General features: G+C 41.1%; 3 protein-coding genes across 4 annotated transcripts; 1 reads left to right on the top strand and 2 right to left on the bottom strand.

Annotated features, from left to right (window-relative positions):
• Nucleotides 1–37: 37 nt before the first annotated feature.
• On the top strand, nt 38–17342 carry LOC132265929 (DNA helicase MCM9-like). The gene is made up of 5 exons (XM_059766728.1): nt 38–238; nt 303–562; nt 14896–15337; nt 15510–16893; nt 17161–17342. Exons 1-5 carry the CDS (start codon nt 138–140, stop codon nt 17332–17334), a joined length of 2361 nt encoding a protein of 786 aa, XP_059622711.1. The 5' UTR covers nt 38–137; the 3' UTR covers nt 17335–17342.
• On the bottom strand, nt 7582–10220 carry LOC132255708 (uncharacterized). Its single transcript, XM_059751830.1, has one exon. It carries the CDS (start codon nt 9966–9968, stop codon nt 8985–8987), a length of 984 nt encoding a protein of 327 aa, XP_059607813.1. The 5' UTR covers nt 9969–10220; the 3' UTR covers nt 7582–8984.
• Nucleotide 17343: 1 nt separating the features above from the next.
• LOC132265927 (collagen alpha-1(III) chain-like) lies at nt 17344–26368 on the bottom strand. 2 transcript variants are annotated; one of them, XM_059766724.1, is made up of 10 exons: nt 25755–26368; nt 20473–21214; nt 19956–20387; nt 19498–19683; nt 19200–19424; nt 19029–19115; nt 18857–18943; nt 18685–18771; nt 18444–18599; nt 17344–18370 (listed from the first exon to the last, which is right to left on the bottom strand). In XM_059766724.1, exons 1-10 carry the CDS (start codon nt 25782–25784, stop codon nt 17739–17741), a joined length of 2664 nt encoding a protein of 887 aa, XP_059622707.1. In that variant the 5' UTR covers nt 25785–26368; the 3' UTR covers nt 17344–17738. The 2 variants fall into 2 exon arrangements, with proteins under 2 accessions (XP_059622707.1, XP_059622708.1); XM_059766725.1 differs by lacking the exon at nt 25755–26368 and having other exon boundaries at nt 19811–20387; nt 20473–20761.
• Between the last annotated feature and the right edge of the window lie 483 nt (nt 26369–26851).

The raw sequence follows: 26851 nt of genomic DNA, 5'->3' as shown, positions 1-26851 counted from the left end.
TTTGGCAGTGTACTTGGTGGTGAATTTGCGTATCCAGAGTGTGGTGAGTTTATCGCTCAGTGAAGAAAGTGCGCGATTTGTTTTCATTGCATTTTCCCGAGGAAAACTCAGTGTAAAGTAGGTAAAAGCGAGTGAAAATGGAGCTTTATGATAATTACCTGATGAGACACTATGAGGGAGACATCGGAAGCATGCTGGCGTCGGATTTAAGCGAGGGTTCCTACACAATCTTCGTGGAGTGAGTTGGGAAATGCACTGAAACGTAACCTCAATTTGATTTTCCGCCCATTTTTCCCGTCCAGCATGTACCATCTGCAGCACGAGGCGCCGGAGCTGTTCAAGCGCCTCCAGGAGGACGCCTGGGAGGAGCGCAGAAAGTGGAATGCCAGCCTCACGAGAGTGCAGCAGCAGATTCTGCATCATGATCCCTTCCTGGTGGATTCCGACGTTTTAAGGGACTCCTGCTCTGTGACACTCCACAATTTGCCCGCGTCCGCGGACACACACTTCTCCACGACTTTTCCCAACCTCGAGCACATAGGGAAACTCATCCAGGTGAAAGGTGAGCTTCATATTTAGTACATTTCCAGCTGGAACATTATTATGATGTACGTGATGCAGCCGGCAAAGAAGTTGTTCACGAGAGCGTAGTTGAGGTCGAACAGTTGGGCAGCCGTGAAGTATTGAGAGTCCCTCTCGTGCAGATTCTGGTAGAAGAAATCTTGTGGGAAGGTTGATGTCTTCCGCAGGATGTCTTTCAGCTCCTGCACCTGGAATAATTCCGGTACCAAAATGCAAAGTTGTATCAAGACATTAAGTAACATTTTCCCCATTTTCCTATCTTGACGTTGAACACAAATTTTCCATGAGAAATTAATTTAAAGTATTTCTGGCATATTTACTTACTTCTCTGTAAAAAGCTTCCATTTCCGTAACGAACGCCACTGCTTTGTAGGTTAATCCGGAGAATTTGATGATTTGCGCGACGTGAGGCCAGAAATCTTTGGCCAATTGAAGGTCAAATAGCCTGAAGACCAAGAAGTGGAAGTAGAAGTAGAGTTGAAAGACGAAAGCGACGAAATCATAGGCAATATTGATGACCAGGAGTGGACCAAAGGTCTTATCCACTGCCTTCTTCACCTCAATCAGTTCTCGGGAGAGAGTCACTAGTGTTCTCAGCCTCTTCTCTTCCCTGATTGTCCTGGAAGCCTCTATGAGATGCCTCTGAAAGACCCTCAAGCATCTGACGGTTGAGCGAATGTGGCAGACGATGAGGAGGAATGTGAGATCGATGATGGCTAGGTTGATGTGATAGATGAACACCCAGGTGTTGTCGTAATAGTAATACTGTCCCTTGAGTGCGGACACGACGATCCAGTAGATGCATGTGATGAACCATTCGCAGTACATTCTACGTTTCCAGGACCTGAAGTTCACTGTTATGTCGAGGCTTTTCTTGAGTCTCTCTTCGAATTTGCCAAGGGTTCGAAACACTTCTGCCTGTTCTTCACCTTTCACGAATACCGCCAATATGTTTGCTTCATAGATAATAACAGGCGTTGCGAGACTGATGAATGTCAGCGTCGTTTGGACATTCATTTCCTTCATGATCAGGGCCATTAATATGTAGCCAAAACAGCCAGAGATAAAATGCACACTGTAAATGATGAAATTGATGAAGAAAATCACCCAAAAATGCGCCTTTCTCTGCGACACAATCCATTTGCCATCTTTCTGGGTGGTGAGAAAAGGACAAATGTTGCCAATGAAGAGCCAAAAGTTTATCCATTTGAATGATGAGAGGAACTTTTCCATTGTCACACTGTTGACTGACGAGAAAAACTGGTGCGGAAGTAACACAATTAGGCCAGAGTTTCAATTAATTAAAATAATTTATTGAAGAACACGTCAGTGAAGCTATTTATTTAGCCGGCCAGTTCAAATTGAAAAAGTATCACCATGTAGGTGAAGCATGTGGTGAGGAATTGGTACACCAATGCATAGTTGATGTCGAAGAAGCCGGCAGCTGTGAAGTACTTTTTGTTCCGTGTGTGAAGGAAAGTTTGCAAAATTGCCGAAGAACTTTCTGTGCTCGTCCTCACCACAACTTGCTGCAATTTCTCCAGCTGAAATATAGAGGAAGAAAAAAAGAGTTATTTCAATTGGATTGTCGGTTATATTGGAAAAGTTCAGGGGGGCGTTTTTCTTTTATAGTTTGAAAGTAGTTACTCAATTTCCTGTCACTGTGACACCTGTTATCTATCACTTCTCACCTCTGTGTAGCATTTCTCGACTTGTGCAGTGAAATAAATGATTTTGATTATCTTCCCGCAAATGATAATTGCGTTTAGCGTTAGGCAAATGCCATTGCAGGTGTTGTACAGTCTTAGGTAGAGATAGCAGGAAAATGTGAGCACGAAGAAGTCATACGTGACGTCAATACTGAAGATTTTGCCATAAGTTTTGTCCATAAATCGCTTAATGTCCATGTATTGGTTATAGAATTCTTTTAAATGACTGAAATTCCTCTCGAATTTCTCCCTTGCCAAAACCGGATGTGTATCGACTATGAAGACACGTACAGCACTAATGTAGGCTCTCAAGCTTCTGGTCAGAAATGAAAACTGACACATAAGTAGAATATAACTTAAGTCAATCATAGCGAGTGTGATGTTAAAGATAATAATGTACTCTGAACTCGTATAGACATTTCGGACTTTCACAAATAGCAAGATTATGGCGTAAAATGCAGACACAAGAATTTCAAACAGTAGTTTACTGCTTGAGTCCGAAAGGTCAGCAGTAATGTTGCAACGCTTGAGGAGATTCTTCTCAAGACAGTGGATTTTCCGATAAATTATTGCATGCTCACGACCTGTGAGGAGAATCACGAGGAGATTCATTTCGGAAATCACAACTGGTGCTGCATGCACAATGAATCCGGAGGTTTTGATGGTGTCCCAATTGTCTTTGAAATCATCCTGCACGAAAAATCCATAAATGGCACAAATGCACGTTGCAGCAAAGAAAGAAGTGCTTTGAAATAGGAAATTGATAAGATGAACACGACTTCGAATCACTGTATATTCATTTTTGTACTTCTTCACGATGAACGGACAGACACAGCACAAGGCGAGGAAATAGCTGAATTTGTAGAACGTTTGAAGGAACATTTTGTGACCTCTCACATGAGTGTGAGTGTCACGAATGATTATATTGAGAGATGTTTCGTGATTATAATTATGTGTATTATGGGTTATTAATTATTTCTCTAACCACTTAATTGGCTTTCTTTTTGGTGTTTTCGTTTGTTATACTTTTTCATGTGACAGAATTTAACATTTATCTTACCTCTGTGTAGCACTTCTCCACTTGTGTGGTAAAATAGAGGATCTTTATGAGTTTAGCGCAAATTAGAGTGACTTCGAGGGTGAAACATATACTGTTGCAATTGTCACTCAGGCTCACGTATAAATAGCATGAAAATGTGAGCACGAAGAATTCATATAATACATCCATGCTGAAGACACTTCCGAATATTTTGTCAAAGAGTTTCTTAATAGTTGCGTATTTATTGAAGAAATTCTCCATATTCTTCAGCAATTTTTCGTATTCTTTCACTTGCAAAAATCCTTTCTGTTGGAGACTGATTCTTAGTGTTTTTACTATGATGGTGAGACTTCGGGTCAAGTGTGAAAAGTGACTCATCAAGAAAATGTACATTAAATCCACAACGGCAAGAATAAAATTGAAGAAAATCACGTATACAGAAGCTGAATAGACGTCTCTCAGCTTGACAAAGAGCAGAACATTGACATAGAGTCCGGCAATGGTTATTTCATGCCATGTTTGCTTGCAAATACTCTCAAAGTTGATTGAAATGTTGAAATGCGCAAAGAGATCTTTCTCAAGACTGTCAATCTTGCGGAAAAGCATTGCATGATCTCGTCCCAGAAACAAAACAAAATACATGTTGATTTCTGTGATGATAACAGGAGCGAAATGTAGTACGAAAGCTGAGGTTTTAACAGTATTCCAATCACTTTTGAAATCATCAAGTTTGTAGTATCCGTAAATGGCGCAAATCCATGTTCCAACAACAAATGTTGCCAATTGTTGTATGATATTAAAGTAATGGAGCCACGTTTGATGGACAACATAATTGTTGTTATTGCACTTTTTCACGTGAAACGGAGAATTACAGCAAAAGGCAAATAAAAAACTTAATATTCGGTAACTTTTGAGGAACATCTCTCTTTGTTGGATTGCTTGAGAGTGTTGTTCTTGGTAATGGATATGAGTTCATTATCAAATTGAAATGTAATATGAATGAAGAAGGAAATGGTGGGCGATACAATCGGAATTAATCATTTTAGATCATTTAATATTGGTGATTAGTAAGTTTGACGTTAGTCTGACAACTTTTCGACCGTCTGACGGATATTCAAATAAATATGTGAAATTTCTGGCTATTCTTACCTCTGTGTGACATTTTTCAAGTTGTGCAGTGAAATAGAAAATCTTGATGAGTTTTCCACTGATAACAACACTGTCTAATGTTAGGCAAACACTATTGCAAGACTCACTCAGTGTCACATAAAGGTAGCATGAAATGGTGAAAACACAGAAATCATAAATGAAATCTATACTGAATACGGTGCCAAATATTTTGTCAATCAATATCTTAATCTCTCCGTAATCCATGAATAAATTTTCAAGGTTTCTGCACACTTTCTCATATTCTTTGATGGAGAGCATTGTCTCATTTTGCTGAAGAGACACTCGAATAGTTTTGATCATTGACGTTAGACTGCGACTCAAGTGTGAGAAATAAGACATAACTCCAATATAGCAAAAGTCAACCATCACCAGAATTCCACTAAATAATATGATAAGCATATTAGTTGTGTAGACAGTTCGTAATTTGGCCAAGTAAATTATTATGGAATTTAAACAAGCACAGACTATTTCTATCCATGTTTGTCGCGAAACTCCCTTGAAGGGGAAATAAATATTACATCTAACATTTAATTCTTTTTCCAAAGTGTCAATTTTGCGAAAAATTGTCGTATGATCACGACAAGTGAAGAGAACGAACCAAAGATGAAATTCAGTGATAAAAATAGGAAATGCATGGATGATAAAACCAGATGTTTTTATAACATCCCAATTGTCCATGAAGTCTTCTTGAATGAAAAATGCATTGTAAGCAACAAAAGTCGATCCGACGATGAATACCACTGATTGCAAAATAATATTGAAAATGGTAGCAAAATTTTGTTGGACAACAAAGTCATTTTTACACTTTTTCACAACATATGGACAAAGACTGCAAAAAGCGTAGAAGAAACTTAAAATGTGTAACTTTTCGAGGAACATCTCGCATTTGTGGCTTGCGCGAGAATACCAAATTGGTGAGAATTGTGCTCTTGTCCATTTGGTAATGAAATGTTTTATATAGATTAGATTCAATGATTAGATTAATACTTCCTCAATTTCGATAAATTCAATGTTCCGGTAGTCATTCAAATCCAAAATCTTTACATTATGGATTAAACTTGTACTTTTCCTCAGTCAATTTTGTTCACGAATAAGAATTTCTAGTATTTTCTAGTATTTCGTGTATTTGTAAATGTTATGACACACTAATGATCAAGTTAACTTACCTCTCTGTAGTATCTCATGACTTGTTCAGTAAAGTAAATCACTTTGAAGAGTTTACTGCATATTTCAATGATTTCAAAAATTAAACACTTCTCATCACACGAATCGAGAGATCTAAAGTACAGATAGATTTGGAATGTGAAGTAAAAGAAATCGTATGCAATATTAATAGTTAAGAAGCTTCCGAGACTATTATTAATTATTTTCTGAATATCCAACATATTTCTGCAGAAGAAATTGAGCGATCTAAGTATCTTTGAATACTCATTATCCGGTAAAATTTTATGTTTAGCAATAAGAGTTATTCGAATGGATCTGTAAAAGGCCTTTAAACTGCGATTGGTGTAGGAAAAATGACACATTATCAAGAGATAGTCAAAGTCTATTATCGTGAGTAATAGATGCAGGCATATTTGATAGGGAGAATAGTGGGGAATTTCATTCAGCTTGGCGAGGAGCAAAATGAATGGATTAAGGAGTGCGTAGGCAATCTCAAGAGAGGATTGTCTGTATAGGCCATCGAAGTTAGTTTGAATGCCACAATGCTCGAGTAAATGCTTCTCTATTCCGTCAATTTTGCGAAAAAGGTTCGCATGCTGAACAGCGGTTATGCATGTAGCGAGAAGACTTATTTCAGTGATTAGAAAAGGAGCTGCCAAGCTGATAAATTTCGATATTTTCGCTGTATTCCATGTTGTGTGGAAATCCTCTGTGTTGAAGTAGCCAAAATACGCACAAATACAGGTGGCAGAAGAAAATATGCAGATTTGAATGAGAATATTGGCAATGTGACGCCAACATTGACGAATAACGTAGTAATTTTTGCACTTTTTGACGTGAAAAGGACACACACAGAAAATCACGAGGAATATATTGAGTGTGCGAAAGCTCTTCAAGAACATGTTTCACAGTGCGACTCTACAATGTTTGGATTGTATTTGGAAATGACACGCTTCGTGTGGTGGTTTATCAAATGATTGATGAACTGGAAAAAGGAAGAGGAATATCTTTTCGCTATGTCATTCACGAATACGCACTCATTGGAAAATGAAATGTTTTATGAATGTCGGAGAGAAAGCAATCAATTAGAGACATTGAGATAAGACTTTATTTTTGAACACTGAGAAATTGTAATATTCATGTTTAGAAATGCGAGAGAATTTAGAGGACAAACCCGTGCTATTCAGTGCCTTGTTTACAGTGGATGAACCACAAATTGAACCCTTTCGCTTCGATAGCGATGAATTCAGACGCAAACGACACATTAGAATATCAATTACAGAACATTGTTATCGCTCCTCTGTGAAAATTGATCCTTCGCCTGAGCGCTTGACTACATAATGTTGTACAGTGCTTGTTAATGAAATAAAGCACATTTTAAGCGCTTTTCGTTTGAGACTTTTGTAGTGGTGGTAAATCAAACTCCGAGAAATGAATAGTTTCGTTGAACTGCATTGTGTGGCTTTTGGTCAAAACACTTTTTAATCAAATGTAACCATGAGATTTTTCCCTTAATATCTTACGTACCCTATTTCATAGGCAGCAACTGTATGTATATCCATGGAGTCGCATTGGATACAAGGACAGAAAGTGAAATGGCGCGTAAATTATATGTTGCTCTGTCTCCAGAATGACAGGAAATGAGAGGAGGAGAGTGAGTGCTTGAAAAATGAGGCTGGGATATCAATAAAAGCTTCTTAAGATATTAATTCGCGTATTTGTGTTTCTGCCGGCTTCACATAGAGAGTGGCAGAGAGCAAGAGCAGAGCCCATATTATTGATTACAGTCAGAATATTGAGCATTATAGGGTATTTGTGGCACTCTTTGATAGGATTACCAGCGGAATAATGGCTGTGCCATGAGAAATAATTGAGAAGTCACGAAAGGCAGTGCAATCCCACTTAATAATGTCAATATTTGTATGTTCTATCTCTTTATTATCGTCATTTAATTGTCATTGCATTGTTTTACATTCATGTTCTGTTAACACTATATTGTTTTCACTTCTAATATTGCAATACCATGTGATATAATTTACTTGTTTCTCCACTCTTACACTACTTTTTGTGTGTCTTCTTGTCTCTACTCCACTTTGACATCCATTCACAATCCAAATCGATCATGCTCAACAATAGTTCGTCATGACCTTTTTTTTCACCTGACGGAGAATTCTCTAGCACTACATACATATATAGTGTATATATAATTCTTCTCTCAATCAAGCTTTGGAAAATGATGCAATAAAGTTCATTTCTTCTCGATGCAAGACAGAAACGTTCACTAATCCTTCACTGTGTTTTGTAAATATTGAAATGGACGAGATAAGTTGGATCAATTTGATTTATCTTTTCTGCTCTCTAAAATACATACACATTCTATATATATACACATACATATATAGAAAAACTCTGACGATTATAACTTATATTTTGGGTTTCTTGATTACATTTATATTTTCCACTTGTCAGCGAAAATGATGGAAAGAACACCCAAAGAAATGGTAAAACTTTTTGAATGCGTGCCTTTCTTGCCTAAAATAGCATTTTATCTAAAATGATATATCGTCACATTCTTCAGCAATTGTCGCACCGATTATTTTCTTGGTCATGCAAAAGGTGATTAAACATTTATTTATGTGATATGAGAATATTTTATTGCTTAAGCATCGGTTTGTGAAGATAAGGCGATGATCAGTGGTAAAATTGAGATTTTCTTGTATTTTTCTGATGTATCGTTTTCATTGAGATTATTTTGTAATGTTTTGTCTTTTTTTTGTTAGACATTTTCGTTCAAATTTGAAAATAATGAAATTCCTAGGCATTTTTTATATTATTCAAACACAAATTTACATTTAAAACTTGCTCTTATATGTGCTCTCCTAAAACACCTGCTTATTTGTGTGTTTAATCTTTATTATTTCCTAGACATCTTATATGGTTTACGGTTTTGTCAATGTGCCTCGTTTTCCATAAATAAACAAGTGTCTAAAATCGATTTCAACTTCTTTAAGTTCTTTATAATACGAATAAAAGCGTATTCTTTCTGTCTTCTCTTTCTTGTGGTAGATTTCAAAGAAAGTTGGATGACTATTAATAATTAAGCTTAATAATAGGTGTTATTGCAGTGTACCCAATGTAAAGTAGCATCGCTGGATTTATAGTTATGCTAGGCCTTTTGCGCATTAGAATTTGAATGAAAAATCGTTGTAGATCTTCTCTATATTCAGACCAAAATGTGGAACATCAATTTTACCGCGTCAACAATTGCTGACAGAGGTGACGAAAAAAGGTCTTCTATCTGTGAAGGAACTTTGGTTCATTTACTTGTGTGGCTGCTCCTTGTGGACAGCATGCTGCTGACCATTCTGCACGTCCGCCAGGGTGTCTGAGAGCGCGGCCAGGAGCACGTCGAGCACCTTCTTCTGCAGACTCGGCGATATGCGACCGTAATTGCCCTCGGACTCGAGGAATTCCGTGAGACGCTGCAGAGCTATGTGGGCGTGCTCGGAGCCCTTGGTCAGGGATTGCGAGAACATCACCTTGGCCAACTGGTAGATGATCTCCTCCAGTGAATACTCGGCGTAGAGGAAGTCCGCCAGACGCAGTCTGCCCGCGGCCTCGTCGTAATCCACGGCGTTGCTCTCCAGGATGTTCCCGTACTGTCCACTCGTGGCCATGCCGCGCAGCCGGCTGAGAAACTCAGACTTGGACTCACTGCCGGCGGTGGGTGGGATGGGCGTGGATGTGGTGGTGGGAGTGGGGGCGTGCGTGAGTCCTCGTGACCCGTAGGCCTTCTGCAGGTACTCGATCTCCATCTTGATCTCACTGAGCAACTTGATGGCTTTCTCGCGACTGATGAGATTCTCGTGGATGAGCTCCTCAATGGCTCTGGCCACTCCGGCCTCGTCTCCCGTCCAGAAGACATATTGCGCCATATCGAAGGCCGAGTATTGGCCATGGCTGTTCTTCAGCAAGGGTTTTATGTCACTCTCGTACTCCAGGCCCTTGTCCTCGTCGGGTGGTGTCACATCATTGGGGATGTCGTTGCCTGTAGCCTCCTCGGGCTGTCCTCGATGGTCATTGGTGTCCTCCAAGGCGTTGAGTTGCTGCTCCAGACTCGGGAAGTCTCTCGCCTCACCGTGAGATGTCAAACTCTTGAGATGTGCCAATTCCAGAACATCTTCATTCACATCCTCCGCGGGCTTTGGCGTGATTCCCTCCTTCCATATTGTCGCTGGTGTGGAGTGCTTCACGAGAATCGTGAGCACGGCAAAACACACGAAAAACACTCTTTGCTCGCCCATAATTTCACAAGGGGAGGAAAATGTCTCTATCAAAAGCACAAAATCTCACTGCCTCTCGCACAGTAATGCCACGTTCCAGGTATATAGAAAAATCTCCTCTAAATCCGTGTCACTCAGTCGGCAGCTGTTCTTACAAAAGTGATCCAAACATCGCCAGTTGAAAATTGCGTAATAGAGCTTCCGTGGGGCGAAAAATCAATAGACAAAGCCCCAAGTGAAATGTGTGTCCCCCCTCGTGGCACAATTACTATTATGTGTTTGGTTTGATTTCGTGGTGAGGAATATTGTGCAGAAGAGCGTCTTTGCGCAGGCTCATCGATTTTTTTGTTGTTGTTGTTGTTGCACAAAATGCTTTCATTTTGGCCAAGGAGAAAATACAGCGGGAAATGCGGTCAATAACAATTGGAGAAAAGTATAAAATTCTGATCAATAGGCTGACCATTAATTTCGCAATGAAATCTGCATTAAATTTTTATTATTGTATGCTCAATAGAGTTAAAATTACAACATAGTATTGAACTTATAATAACCATAAGTTCAATTAAGAATGAAGCATTGTTTTCAGATTTTAGTAATTTTAGAATTATTTGTTCTAGACTTTTTATTATCATATAATTTTAGTATCTATTATTAGTATTGCATTTTTGACACTCTTGTATACACCAGACTATAGGATTCGTCTCAGCGACATATCTTTTTATTGCGTTGTCACATGAATAAAAGCTGAAGATTTTTCTAAACGAGTTGACTAAATTTACGACCTGAACTTTTTCACAATGCCTACAGTAGAAGCAATATAGATAGAAATAACCAGATAGGAAATTAATGAGAGTCACGAATTCTTTACGAAGAAATAGTCATTTTACAGTTAATTTAACAAATCATCATCATTTTAAATAATCATCCTTGAAATAACTTGAGGAATCGCAGACTGTTCCTTTGATTGCCTCTGATGTCTTCACGCGAAACACTCTGTCGTTGATCTTAGTGGTGTCAAGAGGGATTTCCGTAAGATAAGCAATGGGGATTTGTGCTGACTGAAACCAAAGATATCCATCAGTGTCTATGAATAAATGTGAAGCGAACTCAAGTGACTCGGATTCGAAAACAACTCCAATTGTGTCCGGACTTAAAGGGTGTTGAATATTCCAACAGCGCAATTGCATAGACTGTTGTTCAGCAAAGAACATTACTCCAGTTGATAAGTCTATTATGTGGTGAAGAGCCTGCGATTTACATCCTCGGTTACCGACGAGTTTGAAGTCGTCAGGAGTGTATTTCGATGTAGGTTTCTTTAGAAGATTCGTTGAAATCATGTATTCTGAGGTTCCACTACCGACAGAATAGTATGCGTTGCGATTTCCAACTTTATCCGGCCATCCGAGAGCCACATTTGTGATTCCAAGAATTAAGGTGTAGTCGAAGGTTCTGTTTAACGTCATACTTGCTTCAGCAATTATGGGATTCATTGAAATATCAGTGATTGTCCAGAAGTTTCCGCGTTTGTAATCATGCACAACAATGCTGTTGTCGAGGTAATTAGCAATGTAAAGGAAAAGGTCATCGCATGATCCTTTAGATTGATAGTCGAGTGTCATGTACCAAAATGAATATGCATCTTTCCACACATGATTAGGAATTTCTACTCGGCGAATAAGTGGAAATTGTCTGCTTTTACAGCCATTCAATGGCAATTCATACACAAGTAGAGTTGGATTTTGGACATAGTATCTTACACCTGAGCTGTAACGAAGAATTCCCGTGTCGACGGTGAACAGACGATTACAGCGATCATCGACAGTTGCACGATGAATTGTCAGAATTGAGTAATCATTAGGATTTGAATCAATGTAATATTTATCTCCCTTTCGGCCGAAACTGTCGGCGCTGAAGAAGGAAGCTTTGAGTGTGTTCTTTTCATAGTCGGGAAACCCCCAGATATGAGGACTCGTTCCTTTGTTATAATCCGCCATGCAAAAAGCATTCAATGCTGATGGAACTCCAGGTCGAAAGCGACCATCAACTGTAATTACAAGTCCACTTGCGGCGTGATGTTCCACTTGAAGTATGACATTGTTGCTTGGGATATAGTAGGGATATTTCCCAATATAAGCATCCTCTGCAAGAGACAAAAAATATGTTAGGTGACGAGAAAAACGGAAAAATAATTGATTTTACCAGGCAGTGGAAGATCTTCGAAGATCACTTCTTTCCAGTAATACATTTCCTCGACACCATTCTTAGCGATTGCACTGAAAACTAGAGGAAAACTGAGCACTGTCCAGAAAAGACGTATGAACATCTTCATGGTTGAGAAGAGACTGAAGAATTCGACTCCGTGGCACTTCTTTTTATTGGGTTGTTAAGCGAAAAAAAGCAAAAGAAATATCGGAGCGAGGTATCTAAATTTATGAGCTCGATCCTTTCCCAACGAGATTGGCAGGAAGATTGGAAGAACAGACTTTAGATAAAATTATATATACATAGTTATATAATGAATTAAAAGATAAAGTCAGAGTCTCGAGGTTCGGTTGCAGGAATCATTCTTTTATTTATAATTTGTGCTTCGAGATAAACCAAAAAAAGAAATGTAATAGTATGTAAAAAAAATCTATTATGACACGATGGTTGATGTGCGTTTGTCAGAAAAGAAATAAAGAATTCTCAAGATTTCTTCTTATTGGAATGTAGAAAATGGAGAATTCCAACTTTCAGACGTTGTAAATAATTTCGGAATTATTGATGGTGATTTTTTTTCCAGAGAAGCTCGAACTTTACGATCTTATTTGCATAGCATTTCCTTAGTAGAAAATATTTATCAATTGCACAAAAGCTTGTCACCACGAAGACTGATAGATGATAAAATTTTCAAATAAGTAAAAATAGTAACAGTTTTCAGAGTACAATTTCCTTTATTGGTGATTTACTAAAATTGATACAGAAACAAACTAATCGTTCTTGAAATAACCTGAAGAGTCGCAGACTGTTCCTTTGATTACCTCTGATGCCTTCACGCGAAACACTCTGTCGTTGATCTTAGTGGTGTCAAGAGGGATTTCCGTGAGATAAGCAATGGGGATTTGTGCTGACTGAAACCAAAGATATCCATCAGTGTCTATGGATAAATGCGAAATATACTCAAGAGTCTCGGATTCGAAAACAACTCCAATTGTGTCCGGATTTAACGGATGTTGAATGTTCCAACAGCGCAATTGCATAGACTGTTGTTCAGCAAAGAACATTACTCCAGTTGATAAGTCTATTATGTGGTGAAGAGCCTGCGATTTACATCCTCGGTTACCGACGAGTTTGAAGTCGTCAGGAGTGTATTTCGATGTAGGTTTCTTCAATAAACTGGTAGAGGTCACGTATTCTGACGTCCCGCTTCCAACAGTGTAATATGCATTACGATTACCATCCTTGTCTGGCCAGCCGAGGACTACATTCATGATGCCAACAATTAAGGTGTAGTCGAAGGTTCTGTTTAACGTCATACTGCCTTCGGCAATTATGGGATTCATTGAAATATCTGTGATTGTCCAAAAATTTTCACGTTTATAATCATACACGACAATGCTGTTATCTTGGAAATTTGAAATGTAAAGGAAGAGATCATCGCATGATCCTTTAGATTGATAGTCGAGTGTAATGTAGAAAAATCCCGCAGCGTCTTTCCACACGTGATTCGGAATTTCCACTCGTCGAATGAGTGGAAATTGTCGACTTTTACAACCATTCAATGGCAATTCATACACGAGCAGAGTTGGATTTTGGACATAGTATCTTACACCTGAACTATAGTAAAGAATTCCCGTGTCGACGGTGAACAGACGATTGCAGCGATTATCAACTGTTGCACGATAAGTAGATAGAATCGAATAGTCATACCGATTGAATGAAGAGAAACCGGATACATATTTATCTCCCTTTCGGCCTAAATTATTTCCGCTGAAGAAGGAAGCTTTGAGTGTATTCTTTCCGTAGTCCGGAAATCCCCAAATATGAGGACTCGTTCCTTTGTTATAATCTGCTATGCAGAACGCATTCAATGCTGATGGAACTCCAGGACGAAAACGTCCGACTATTGTAATTACAAGTCCGCTTGCGGCATGATGCTCCACTTCAATAAGATCGTTGTTGCTTGGGATATAGTAGGGATATTTCCCAATATAAGCGTCCTCTGCAAGAGACAAAAAATATGTTAGACGATGAGAAAGACGGAGAAATAATTGATTTTACCAGGCAGTGGAAGATCTTCGAAGATCACTTCTTTCCAGTAATACATTTCCTCGACGCCATTCTTAACGATTGCACCGAAAACCAAAGGAAAACCAAAAAAGGTCAAGAATAAGAGAACGAACATCTTCACTGACGGGATTTTTACGCAAGACTGAACTCTGGAACTTCGTGGCAATTTTATTGTGGGAATTCGCGAGAGAAGGCAAAACAGTTCCCAAAACGAGTTATCAGAATAATGACCGCTCCGATTCCAATTTCATCGGTAGGAATGGATATATGTATACATAATGTTTTCATTAAGCATGATCAGCTCATGCTATTTGGTGAAGTTCGAATTTTCCGAAAGTAATCTTTAAATATCTTTCTATGCATATGCCATCGAGAATTAAGCAAGGAAACTTATACACAAATTACATTTAATGTTATGTATTCTAAAGATTCTTCATTGGTTTGCACAGGAAAAGAAATATAAGAAAATCCTTATTCTAAAAGTCCTGCTTCTCAATTCAGTTTTTCAATTTCACAACATTGAGTTTGCCGACTGGTTGAAAGCATTTTAGTAAAGTTCACCTGCCTTTGAACTCACTTGGTTAACCAAAATAACACTCATTAGCATATTATCTAAATCGAAATTTGCGCCTATAAATCTTTTCCAATTATTCTCTTGAATCTCTTTCTCTCTTCGCAGGAAATGTTATTAGACTATCGAGCAGGACTTATATTGAGTCCAAGCGAGAATATATCTGCTCAAAGTGCAAAAAGAGTGTTCTGTGTCATGCCTTGTATGCAAGGACGTTCTTCTTCAGTGCGCCCACGCGCTGTCCGGACGCTTTTGGGCCCAACAGGTGTCGAGGAACGATGCAGCCAAAGCTCACGCAGCCGAACGAGATGAACTGCATGGATTACCAGGAGTTCCGGATGCAGGAGCTTTCTGGGGAGTCGCGCATGCCGAGGACACTCTTCGTCACGCTGGAGGACGACATGGTGGAGTCTTGCGAGCCCGGGGATTGCGTGGTGGTGTGTGGCGCGCTGCAGCTGCAATTCCTGTGCACGAAGGAGCACGTGAGACCGATTGTGCGGCTGGTTCTGCGCGCGATTAGCGTGTACAGTGATCAGAAGCGTTCCAGCAGGCAAATATTAAAACTTAATGAAATGGGGAGATTTAAAATTAGATTAACATTTCTTTAAATTTCTTAACGTAGCTTTTGCATCACTTCAAAACTTAATATCTCCTCTTTACCATGTTATTTATATTTTACCGCATGCTTTTCTCACGTGTCTGAAAGTACACTTGATTTGCAGGAAATTTGCGGACGAGGCGCTGTATGCTCAGCTGATGTGGCAAGAGATTGTGGAGAGTGATGGTGAGGCGAGGGCGCGTGAGAAAATCGTGTCGTCCTTCTCGCCGAAGACACTTGGGCTGCAGTGCATAAAGCTGGCCATTTGTCTGGTGTTGTGCAGCGGCGATGACACTCTGCCGCTGGGCAATGTTGGTCACGTGCGCCAGAATTCGCACATCCTTCTCGTTGGGGATCCGGCCATGGGCAAGTCTAAGCTCATCACATTCGCCAAGGATGTGGCACCGCGAGCGATCTACACGACTGGCGTGGGCTCGACGCAGGCCGGCCTCACTGCGGCGGCGGTTAGGGAGAACAATAAGTGGCATCTCGAGGCGGGCGCTCTGGTGCTGGCGGACGGTGGCGTGTGTTGCATTGATGAGTTCCATTTGCTGTCGAACAACGACAAGGCGAGCATTCACGAGTGTCTGGAGCAGCAGACACTGAGTTTGGCCAAGGCGGGATTGATTTGCACACGCCGGACGCGCTGTTCAGTAATTGCGGGCATGAATCCGAAGGTAAATCCCAAGGGAGACACACTGGAGGAACTGGAAGTGGCGGCAATAGGACTGAGCAGTCCGCTGCTCTCGCGCTTCGATCTTATTTTCCGGATGCAGGATCAGTACGATTCGCACTGGGATGGCATGATTTCGTCACACTTCATGAAATGGGTGGTGCGCGACTTCGTCGAAGAGGAAGAAGAAGATGGGCTGTGGGACAAGACCAAATTGCAGGCTCACTTTGTCATGATCAGAGACATTCATCCGACCATGCAAGTGAACGCCGAGAGAATCCTTAAGGAATACTATACACTCTGTCGACAGACGTACCAAAATGTGGCCAGAGGCAGGACAACGATGCGACTATGGAATAGTTTGGAGCGTCTCGCGAAGGCACACGCCAAACTCATGGCTCACACGAGAGTCACTCTTGTGGATGCCGTGGCGGTGATCTTCCTGATGGAGTCTTCCTGGGGCTACGGTGGAATTCTGCCCCCAATCAATGTGATAAACGAAGAGCTTCCTTATCCAACTGATGAGATGATTGATCAAGTGCTCTTTGCACTGTCGCTGACCAGAGAAGATCTCTCTGGTGGCGATTCTGAACCGCCCAGTGAGACGAGAAAGAGGAGTCAACCTGAAGATGTATCACCAGTACAACGACCTGAGAAGAGATCAACTCAATCTTCCGCAACATTGCATGCCACGCAGGATTTTCTTCGTCAAGAAATAGCAGAAACGGCAGAAACAAGCTCAGGATACAAGTCTGCTTTTATGAACCTTCTCAGTCATCAAGGAGAGTCTCTGAATCTGGAACTGGACGACGTTGATCCCCTTCCGGAGAGGCAGGTACTGTGATCTATTGAAGACCTAGTTGAAATATATCGAAAATTTCGTGATAATTTACATTGAAAAAAATTAGTTCAAAGACTCTGAATTACACTGCATATTTGATATTTCCCAGAAAGTTATATCACCGAGTCAAATATGAAGAAAATTTATATTTAATATTGGATCCATTTTTGATTTAATTTAAATTACTGATCGTAATTTAATTTAAAAAATTGACCGTGAAAAAAACTTTGTTTTTACTACTTTACTATTGTTGAATTTCAGGAATCCAATGGCGAAAGCACATCCACGGCGCCTTCGTCATCATTTCAGCTGAATATTGCTGAACTGCGTGAATGTCTGGACACAGAAAAGGACAATGAAGGGACTTCCACCGTCAAGGGTTTCCTCGCTGACCAGTTCAAGGACTTTGACTGTGCAGACCTGGAGTTAGAGTAACATTTCGGGTATGTTTGATCATCGAAATAGTTTTATTTCTTAATTGCTTAATAGATTTATACTGCCTAAGTTTTGGGTAAAACTGAGATGATAAATTGGGAGGAATTATTTCATTTCACTTTTGCGGGGGGAAGAGAAACTATTTTAAAATGTCTAGCTAAGAGGATAGAGAGTTGAATATATACCCAGAAAGAACGATCCTCTGCCGTTCACGTTACCCACTTAAGAAGGTTTTTTTTCTATTTTTCGTAATAACTTAAGGTTTACATAACTAAGCGTTTATGATAGAAAAAAAGGGTGCAAAACTGCAATGATGGCAATTTTTCGTGTGTTCGCGATCCTCCTCGGATGAACGAACATTGAAGGCGCCGAGGAGTAGCGCAAATTGAACTTTTTGCGCGGATTTAGGAGTTCTCCGTGGCTGGCACAAGTCGCTGCAGAGACCGCCGATGGGGCGATTTGACGATGATATTACTGGTTCGCGGATCGAGGTTAGCCAATTCGAGGACTTGCTTGAAACTATCGAGGCTGGTGATGTCATCCGTAAGTTCCGCTGATCGCTTCTGGCGCGGCTGATTGCACTGGTTGCATTGGTAGGGTACGGTGAAGGCCTGGGAGAAGAGTCCGGAGAAGTTGCCGGTGTTGTTGCCGCCGCCGCACGAGGGCACAAAGAGCACCGGCAGGAGGCCAACGTAGCCGTACGATTGCTGCCCCTGGAGTTCGGTGTTGAAGTAGGATTGACCGCCAGCGGTGCCGTTCATCAGGTAGCACGGGCACATGCCAGCATTGATGCTGCCCATGGCCAGAGGGAATGGCACAATGAAGATGGGAACCTGTGACACGGCTACATTAAGATTCCCAGGATTCTGCTGGATGGGGCGTGGCGGCTGCACGCCCATGGCACCATCAGCATAAAAGTCTTGCTGATAGTAGCCAGGAAGACCGGGTGATCCTGGTGTTCCGGGTGTTCCTGGGGTTCCCGGTGAGCCGTCCTGTCCGGGGATGTATTGGATATAGCCTGGAGTGCCAGCAGTGCCTTTAGATGAATAATGTAAATGTTTAAGGTGTTGTTTAAACTCCTTTAAACACGAAGATTCGGCAAGTCTCACCTGGTCTGCCTGGAGTTCCTGGTGTACCTGGAGTGCCGTCCCCACCAGGAACATATTGCACATAACCGCCTGGGGAACCGGGCGTGCCTGGCCTTCCTGGAGTTCCCGGGGTTCCTGGAGTTCCATCTTCACCAGGTACGTACTGAACATAGCCTCCTGGAGAATTTAAAGAAAGGAAATTGAGTTGTGTTTATTTTACTCGACTCAGATAAAGACTATACTGGAATCAATATGTAATTACCTGGAGAACCGGGAGAACCTGGTCGTCCTGGAGTTCCCGGGGTTCCTGGAGTTCCGTCTTCACCAGGAACGTACTGAACATAGCCTCCTGGAGAATTTAAAGAAAGGAAATTGAGTTGTGTTTATTTTACTCGACTCAGATAAAGACTATACTGGAATCAATATGTAATTACCTGGAGAACCGGGAGAACCTGGTCGTCCTGGAGTTCCCGGGGTTCCTGGAGTTCCGTCTTCACCAGGAACGTACTGAACATAGCCTCCTGGAGAGGTTATAGAAAGGAAATTGAATTATGCTTACTTGGTCCAGTCTAGATAAAGTTTATACAAGAATCAATATATAATTACCTGGAGAACCGGGAGAACCTGGTCGTCCTGGAGTTCCCGGGGTACCCGGACTTCCATCCTCACCAGGAATATATTGCACATAGCCTCCTGGAGGGTTTAAAAACAGAATTGAAGTTCCAGAGGAAGACTTAAGACATTAAATTGGCAATTTAATTGAATATAGTAGAATACCTCCACCGCCATATCCTGCAGCTCCGCCACTGCCTCCAAAGCCTCCAGCACCTCCCGCTCCGCCTTCGCCGGCAGTGCCTCCATAGATTAATCCACCCTCAAATCCTGGGGAACCAGGAGTTCCAGGAGTTCCGGGAGTGCCCGGTGATCCTGGGGATCCATCTTGGCCAGGGATGAATTGGACATACCCCGGTGATCCTGGCGTTCCAGGAGTACCAGGTGTTCCTGTGTCGCGAAACAAAATAAATGTGCAATTAAAAATTCTGCATGTGACTGTAAAGCATCAGTGAATATTTACCTGGCTTGCCTGGCAATCCATTGTGCGGTGGCACAGGATGAGGTTTCGGTGGTGGGTGTGGCTTATGATGGCCACTGGGGCCGGGCTTTCCTGGATGTCCTGGGTGTCCCGGTGTGCCGGGACTCCCCGGTGTACCTGGTCGTCCTGGGGTTCCATGTCCTGTTGGGCCATGACCTGGCCGATGACCTGGATAATAGCACTCGGTATATTCCTCTGATGTGTGCGTGTTTTAGATGTGATAAATGCGGGTGAATGCGCGCATGAAACGAAATGAGTGAGAGTGAGTTGCAGATGACTCTTGATGGTGAATTACCTTGACTGAAATCACCTCCGTGAGGGCCATTGATGTGCTCAGGGCCAGTGGGTGCTGTGGTGTCTGGTGAAGTGAGAGGTTCTTCTACAAAGTTAAGTGGTGTGCAAAAATTGTGCCAAACAAAGTTCAATCTTCTTATCCTTACCTCCACCGCCACCGCTGCCGCCGCCGCCGCCGCCGTATCCCCCCGTCCCTCCTGTTCCGCCCGTGCCGCCTGTTCCGGGCGGTCCTGGGGGTCCGTTGGGTCCTGAAGGCCCGATGGGGCCGGTGGGACCAGTTGGTCCATTGGGGCCATTGGGGCCGTTAGGGCCATTGGGACCCATTCCTCCGATACCCCCAGTGCCACCCGTCCCGCCAGATCCACCACTGCCGCCATATCCTCCCTGCGGCCCGGTGTGGTGAACATATCCTGGGCTATTAGGGCCGTTGGGGCCCGCCTGGTGATGATACATTCCAGAGTTGTCGTGATACCATTGTCCGTTGTGCCAATAACCACCGGATCCAGGACTTCCTGGACGACCGGGCGATCCTGGTTTGCCAGGAGTGCCTGGTGCCCCTCCGTGACCGCCATGTCCGCCTGGAAATAAAATAAAAATTCTTGTCATTCAGTTGAAATGGAAACGAAGCATTTGATTCTATATCGACTGGAGAGCAAACTTCACCTGTTCCATGTCCACCTCCTCCGCCATGTCCTCCTGTTCCGCCAGTGCCTCCGAAGCCTCCATCACCGCCGAGGCCTCCATAAATAACTCCTCCGTCAGATCCTGGGGATCCGGGTTTGCCAGGAGTTCCCGGTGATCCGGGAGTTCCGGGCCGGCCTGGACGACCATAGCCGATGCCCTTAAATCCAGGTCCTGCGACCATTATCGTTCCATCCTCCATGAGCACTAGCGGTCGATTAATGGCTGATCCCTTTACTCCGGGACGATCCACTGTGGCGCCAGGATGAGGTTCACCTGGTTGCACCACAGTGAAACCACCGCCGTCGACAGCTTTTAGGACAGCGCCGATGGCGAAGCCACCTTCGTGCATTCCGCATCCTTTGGGCAGGTAGAGATCCTTCCATGGCACCACGATGCCTTTCTTCCCGCTATTGGGCGGAAAAATCTCTACAGGATCCTCAGGCTCGATCACGCGATAGCCATTCTCATCGGCTACATAATGCGTGGCGCGCAGTTGACTCGCAGGATCGATATAACCGTAACAGCCGTACGTGACGCCATCAGGACCTCGGATTTCATGATGGAATTGGCCGTTGGGACCCACTTCGTAGCCGTAGTTGTAGGAACTCGCCTCGAAGTTGGCATTGTGATATTGCGTCTTATCGGCGTTGTCTATCTTCACGATGACTTCATTCTTGTTATCCTTAGTCTGTCCAAATCGGAAGACAGCTAGGAGGATCACCTGAAAAAGAGGATAGGAAGCAGTTTTATCTTTCCATATTTTCTTCTTTTCCTGTTACGTAACGAATCATTTATGAATTTATGGATATTTCTTCATTTCCTTCTCTTTCTGATAACACTTGAATATTTATTGTGTCCTCATTATATTAGGGAAAAAAAAATTTCAAGTAAAATCAGTTGAAAATCTATAACAAGTTTGTCTAGTTTCCCATTGTAAGACTTCCTTGTTGAATAGATCAAATGAATTCTGAAGTGAAGATCAAATTTCAGATTTGATAAGCATAAAGATGAATTCAAATGAAGTTAGAGCAATTTATTTGAATCAATGGCGTTTTATTTACACCCTTCAATGTTGCACTGAGTCGAGAGACCTCAGATTATTTCCCACCACAGTTTATTTGACGTTACTTTACATACGCAGTATATGAAATTCGCACTGCAGAAAAACGGGATTCAGTCTCAATTAATTGTGATTTAGTGGAACGAAATGGGCTATTTGTCTTAATGTCTAATTTGTGGATATAATTTGCCGAAAATATCTTCTTCAACATTGAACTTCTTCACCTCAACCACTTCATTGGCTGGCAAGAAGGATTCTCCTTACGCTTAATCCGATGCATTAGTAAGTTGGCAATCATTGCCAGTTGTACAGAATGTCGGGGGGAGGGGAAAGAGGCAGAAAAGTGAGCTTGTAAATACACAATAAAAAAAATCACGAGGTAGTGGAAAAAATCACGAGAGTTCAATTCCATATTTGCTAATGATACACCCGGAATCGTTCTCAGAATAGAATCAATTATCAATCGTTTATTAGTTTTATCTCGTGTTTTTTTTCTCCTCTCGCCTTCCAATTCTATTTACTTTTCACCTGACCTCATCACTTCTCGATTCATTATCTCATGCAGTCTCATTATTGTGTAACGAGGGAGGGAGAAGAGACGCGTGAATTACAAAGTGATTTGCGTGTAATCAACGGTATTTTGGCTGATACAAGTTCATTAAATATTTTGACATTTCTTTCTGGTCTTTGCTCATTAAAAATTTATATTGTGATACACAATCGCAAGCACTTCACAGTTGAACTTGAAAGGCCATAATGCTGAGAACTTTTTCTCAGGCAAACACACACACACACAATCAGCAGTAAATTGTAATGGGTTGCGCTGCTGATGGTCCATCGCACACTTCCGTTTCGCTGAGATGAAGCAAAATCTCATGCTATTTCATTCTCGTTGGAGAATTTGGAAGAGGAGGAAAAGGTGTCTTAAGAATCACCAAGGATGGACAATTACTCGGGTTTTTGTGCGCATTCTCGAGCAATTGTCGCGACAAGAATGCCTAAATGGTCAGTCATCAAACTCGATGGTGGAAAATGCTTCCTTATTTGCACATTTCATTAGTGGCGCAAATACTTTTGGCAGTTTGCATTGCGCATTTAAAGAGTCTCTGAGAGGAACAAATTGCCTCTAATTGAGTGATATTTTGAATTTTAGGGACAAGGCTAGCATTTATGATCTGTGATTTTTAGCAAATGTCAACTAAACATAGTTGATTGTAATTAAACATAATGAACAGTATAGTATGAAATTGGCATGCTAAATGATTTGTTTTTGAAATTAACATACTTATTAGTGATTTCTCACTGTTCTCATTATCGCTAATGGTAAAATTCTCATCTCTGGATAAGTCACGAAGCTTTGTATTTTTACAAATTGACTATTGACTATGTGATAATATTGATTTATGAAAAATCACGGTTATTTATTTTAAACATTCTTTCAAATTAGATCTTAGCACCTCTTCACTCTTTGTGGCAAAGGTTTACTCTAGCTATTTATGGAGTATTTTTACTATTTCACTTTTATTAGAATTATTTGATTTGAATACATTGTTTTGCGAACTCTTGTAACCTGCGTATTTGTGATGGCAACCCTGCAAAGTGATTTCAATGTGACTGACGTCTCACGTTGTGAGAAGAAGCAAGCAATTTCTCAGTATCCAATGAAAAAGATCAGGAAGTTGATGCTGATCACAATTTCGAACATAAGCAAATAAAATTTTTAGAGAAATTCAATGAGATTATAATTATAATTATTTATTATGATTGATTTTCAGAGCTTTTTAAATGGATTTCGATTCTTATTTTCGCGAAAATGTTTGAAATTTTACCATTTACTACCAATATTAATATCTCCCTCTCGTCATATTAACCGCCCCGCTCTCCCCTAATAGTTTTCTGTGAGTCTTCAAGATGATTTGATAGGTATGTTAAGTGATGGCAAATCTTGATCCTTATCGAAGTCTAGACGAAACCTTATTGTGAATATTAATATGGAAATACTTTTGCAATGTAGCACGAAATACTCATTGCAATGCAATTATTCTAGCTGTGCGTTTTTTATTGTTTTCCCATCAGCTTCACTGCTTAATTACGGGGAGCTTCCTGAACTAGAAACGGGCAAAATCGACGGTATTTTCGCCCAATTGCTCGCCCCTTTGCATCATCGTTGAATGTCATGCAGAAATTGAATTTAAAATTGACCAGAACTCCATAGCATAAAATGTTGGCAGATGACGGTGAGGAGGAAAAAACAGACCTCTTGACTACAATAAGAGGCTACTGCCTATCTTGATTTTTTCACCTCCACTCTTGGCCAGTCTGTGGCAGCGTTGGAAAAAAGACCACAGAGTTCTCTAATTAACGCATGGGCATCGCGCGGTGGGATAAATCACAGCTTTGAGTGTGTTCTTCAAACATAGTCACGAGAAACTTTTACTTTCCATATCGACAGGAGTGCATTTTCCCATCGTGCGTGTCAAATGTTTTGCTGTGTGGCTTTTTTTTGCATCGCCCACACGTCACGGAGTGATGGGAGAGATTGCCCATCAATGGACTCATTAGGATGTTACGCGCGCGCTGTTTTTGGGCCATCACCAAGGCCGCGCGGCGCAAAGGCTTCGCAAAGACTGCCACCGCAAATGCGACTCTGTTGGGCGCGATGGAGATTTTGTTAAATAGAATCTGTACAAGAGTGGCGCGCGGGAAAAAAAATACACAAATCACCTTTTTTTTGCCTCAATCCATTCAATATTTGGGTTTTGTTGTGTTAAATAACATACAATACTTCATCTCTTCATTCTACAAATATGCACAACAAATCTTCAGCACAGAGAGATCTTGAAGAAAAAAAAGATGCGAAATCAAATTATTTTCGCCACCATTTATTAAATGGTATGCGCGCGAATTTGGAAGGGGAAGATGGAGGAGATGATGGAACAACAATGCGACAATGGGTTGAATGATTCGTGGCAGTGTGACTGCGCTTATTAGGAAATTGTGTCGATTGATGATAGATTTTATCTGTCACTGCCATTATTCTCGCCTAAACACAACAAATATATACTATAATGCCTACAAACAATCACAAGCACGATAGATTATGCTCTTCCCTTGTCACTGGCGGTGAGAGTGATTCGTGCGATCTGTATTTTAAAGTTCAATGTGACGATCTCGGCGATTAGATCATATTCCAGAGTCGCACACATTATGTCACACACACGAAAATGCCGACCTTTTTCCGCATGCTCAACAACCTCTCTGGATCGCGCGGTTGAAATAAGACATCGTGCTTTGGAGGCATTAAGCCACTGCGCGCATAGATATGATTCTCACATGAAAGAGGTGTGAATTTCAACATTATTGAGCCAGCAAGAATTAATCGCGTCTTTTGACCAAACAGATAATAAAACTGTAAGCACGGCAGCGTATTTAGCGAAAAGGAGGTGCGAAACTCATTCTTTCACAATGTTATTGAAATGCTAAATAAGTTGTCATTTGAGTGAAAATAAATTATCCCATTAAGTTAGAATCAATTTAAATGTCTATTCTTATCTCGCGAAGCTCCAAAATCGTAAAGGTTAATCGTTTTCTTACTTTTTTCTCGAGCTTAAAAATTTATTTTCTTCAATTTCCTCCAAGATTGCTTAAAGTGACAAAATAATCTATCAGTTTGTACGGATTGTGGATGAAGTAATGACAGAGAATAGAGATATTCATATTAATTAAATGATATGGGTTCAATTATAAGCTCAAATTTCTTCCAAGAAAACCAATTAGATACATTGTTCGTATCCGGAAAATTGTAAAAATTCTTTACAGTTTATTCTTTTAGTTTATTTTAAAGAATTTGTATGTAAATTTCCACCTATAATTTTCAGATATATAGCAATAAAGTCTTGAATGATATGTTTGAGAAGGAGAAAATGTTTTTAATAGTGAGTTATTGGACTTTGATTTGATAAAAAAATAATTTCATCAATTTTATGTCTGAAACTTGTGTTCTTTTCCCATTACTTTTCCACCTCTTAGATCGCGATTGTTGATGATGAATTGAAGCGCCAAAATTCGGGGTCTTTCGCATTCTTGAAATATACACTTTTTGCCACTCAATTCACCCACTTTTCGGGATGATGAATGAGAAGATTAGACTGCTGAAGGTGGGAAAACAGAGGCTAATCCCACTATAGCATTTTATACTTACAATTGCACTCAATGTCCTAAAATTGTCCATACTTGGGACGAGGTTTTGTGTCTTTGTGATTGCTAAAAAAAGATGTTCTCTTCACTGTTATTTGAGTAACATATTTTTAAGGGGAAAATATTTGTCCTCTCCTTTTTTGAGTTCTCTCTCGCCTTGCAAACTCTTGTTTTTTTGGCACTATATACTCTTCACCATTGACACTGCCTTCACAGAAAAGTGCGTTTGTTGTGCGATGCTTAATCTCAATTTATCACTAAGATCCTTCTCTCTGTGCAGGACCTTCGAGGGATGGGAGAATGGATCACACGAGAATATCACATGTAAATCGCGGAAGTGCGCGCTGGAGGACGAGAGAGCGAGATGAGGTGAGTTTCGCAGTCCTGTAGCAACTGACACTAAATTTGCAGTGGGAGCCCCATTTTAAACTCGGCGCCCGTGCGAAGATCAACTTGAGCGCGCGGCATCAGCACAGTGAGAGATGATGATTAAGCGCCTCGCATGAGATGATGATGATGAGTCTCTCTCTCGCTCTTTGCGAGATCGCGTCTCACCGCGGGGCAGCTTTTGTGCGTGTGTCACAGAGACAGATCTTTCTCATATGCAATGCACCATCCGCAAAGGGAAGAGAAGAGCAGAGACTTTTTTTTTTAGCTATTATAGACCAAACATCATCATACATTTCAATATGTTAATCAACTTTACAAATTATCGATCATCTCTTTCTGCTCATGTTTACTTTTAAATTCCACTCTCGCTGCCTTTTTTTCTCATCTCGCCTCCATAGTCCAAAACTGTTTTCGCTCTTCGCGTCAACTACTTGAATTGAATTTTTACATGTGCGGCATTAACGTGCGAGATTATTACAATAGAAATCGCATATGAGCAATCGCCAGGCGGCGCATTTTCGGCTGGTGTGCGTCGCGCGGAGATTGTGGAGATAAATTACGCGTACGCCTAATAAAATTTCTCATGCAGGTAATTAAATGATAATAGTGTCACACCTCGATTACTTCACAATGTTTATTTCACGACTCTGCATTTGATGATTTACAGGGAAAAGCATCGAAAAGTGTTTTAAAAGTCCAAATAAAATTAGG

Source organism: Phlebotomus argentipes, unplaced genomic scaffold (assembly GCF_947086385.1).
Source record: "Phlebotomus argentipes unplaced genomic scaffold, Phlebotomus argentipes genome assembly contig_5, whole genome shotgun sequence".
Classification (NCBI taxonomy): Eukaryota; Metazoa; Arthropoda; class Insecta; order Diptera; family Psychodidae; genus Phlebotomus; species Phlebotomus argentipes.
Note: the sequence above shows the minus strand (reverse complement) of the source record. Positions and strands in the feature narration are given on the sequence as shown.

Bases quoted from the DNA above. Each gene is read 5' to 3' on its own strand.
- LOC132265929 (XM_059766728.1), top strand. From the start codon at position 138: ATGGAGCTTTATGATAATTACCTGATGAGACACTATGAGGGAGACATC. The intron at 239-302 runs GTGAGTTGGGAA...TTTCCCGTCCAG, and splicing joins TCCTACACAATCTTCGTGGA to CATGTACCATCTGCAGCACG. The intron at 16,894-17,160 runs GTACTGTGATCT...GTTGAATTTCAG, and splicing joins ATCCCCTTCCGGAGAGGCAG to GAATCCAATGGCGAAAGCAC.
- LOC132255708 (XM_059751830.1), bottom strand. From the start codon at position 9,968: ATGGGCGAGCAAAGAGTGTTTTTCGTGTGTTTTGCCGTGCTCACGATT.
- LOC132265927 (XM_059766724.1), bottom strand. From the start codon at position 25,784: ATGGACAATTTTAGGACATTGAGTGCAATT. The intron at 19,684-19,955 runs GTAAGGATAAGA...GCTATTATCCAG, and splicing joins CGGCAGCGGTGGCGGTGGAG to GTCATCGGCCAGGTCATGGC. The intron at 19,116-19,199 runs GTATTCTACTAT...TAAACCCTCCAG, and splicing joins TGCAGGATATGGCGGTGGAG to GAGGCTATGTGCAATATATT.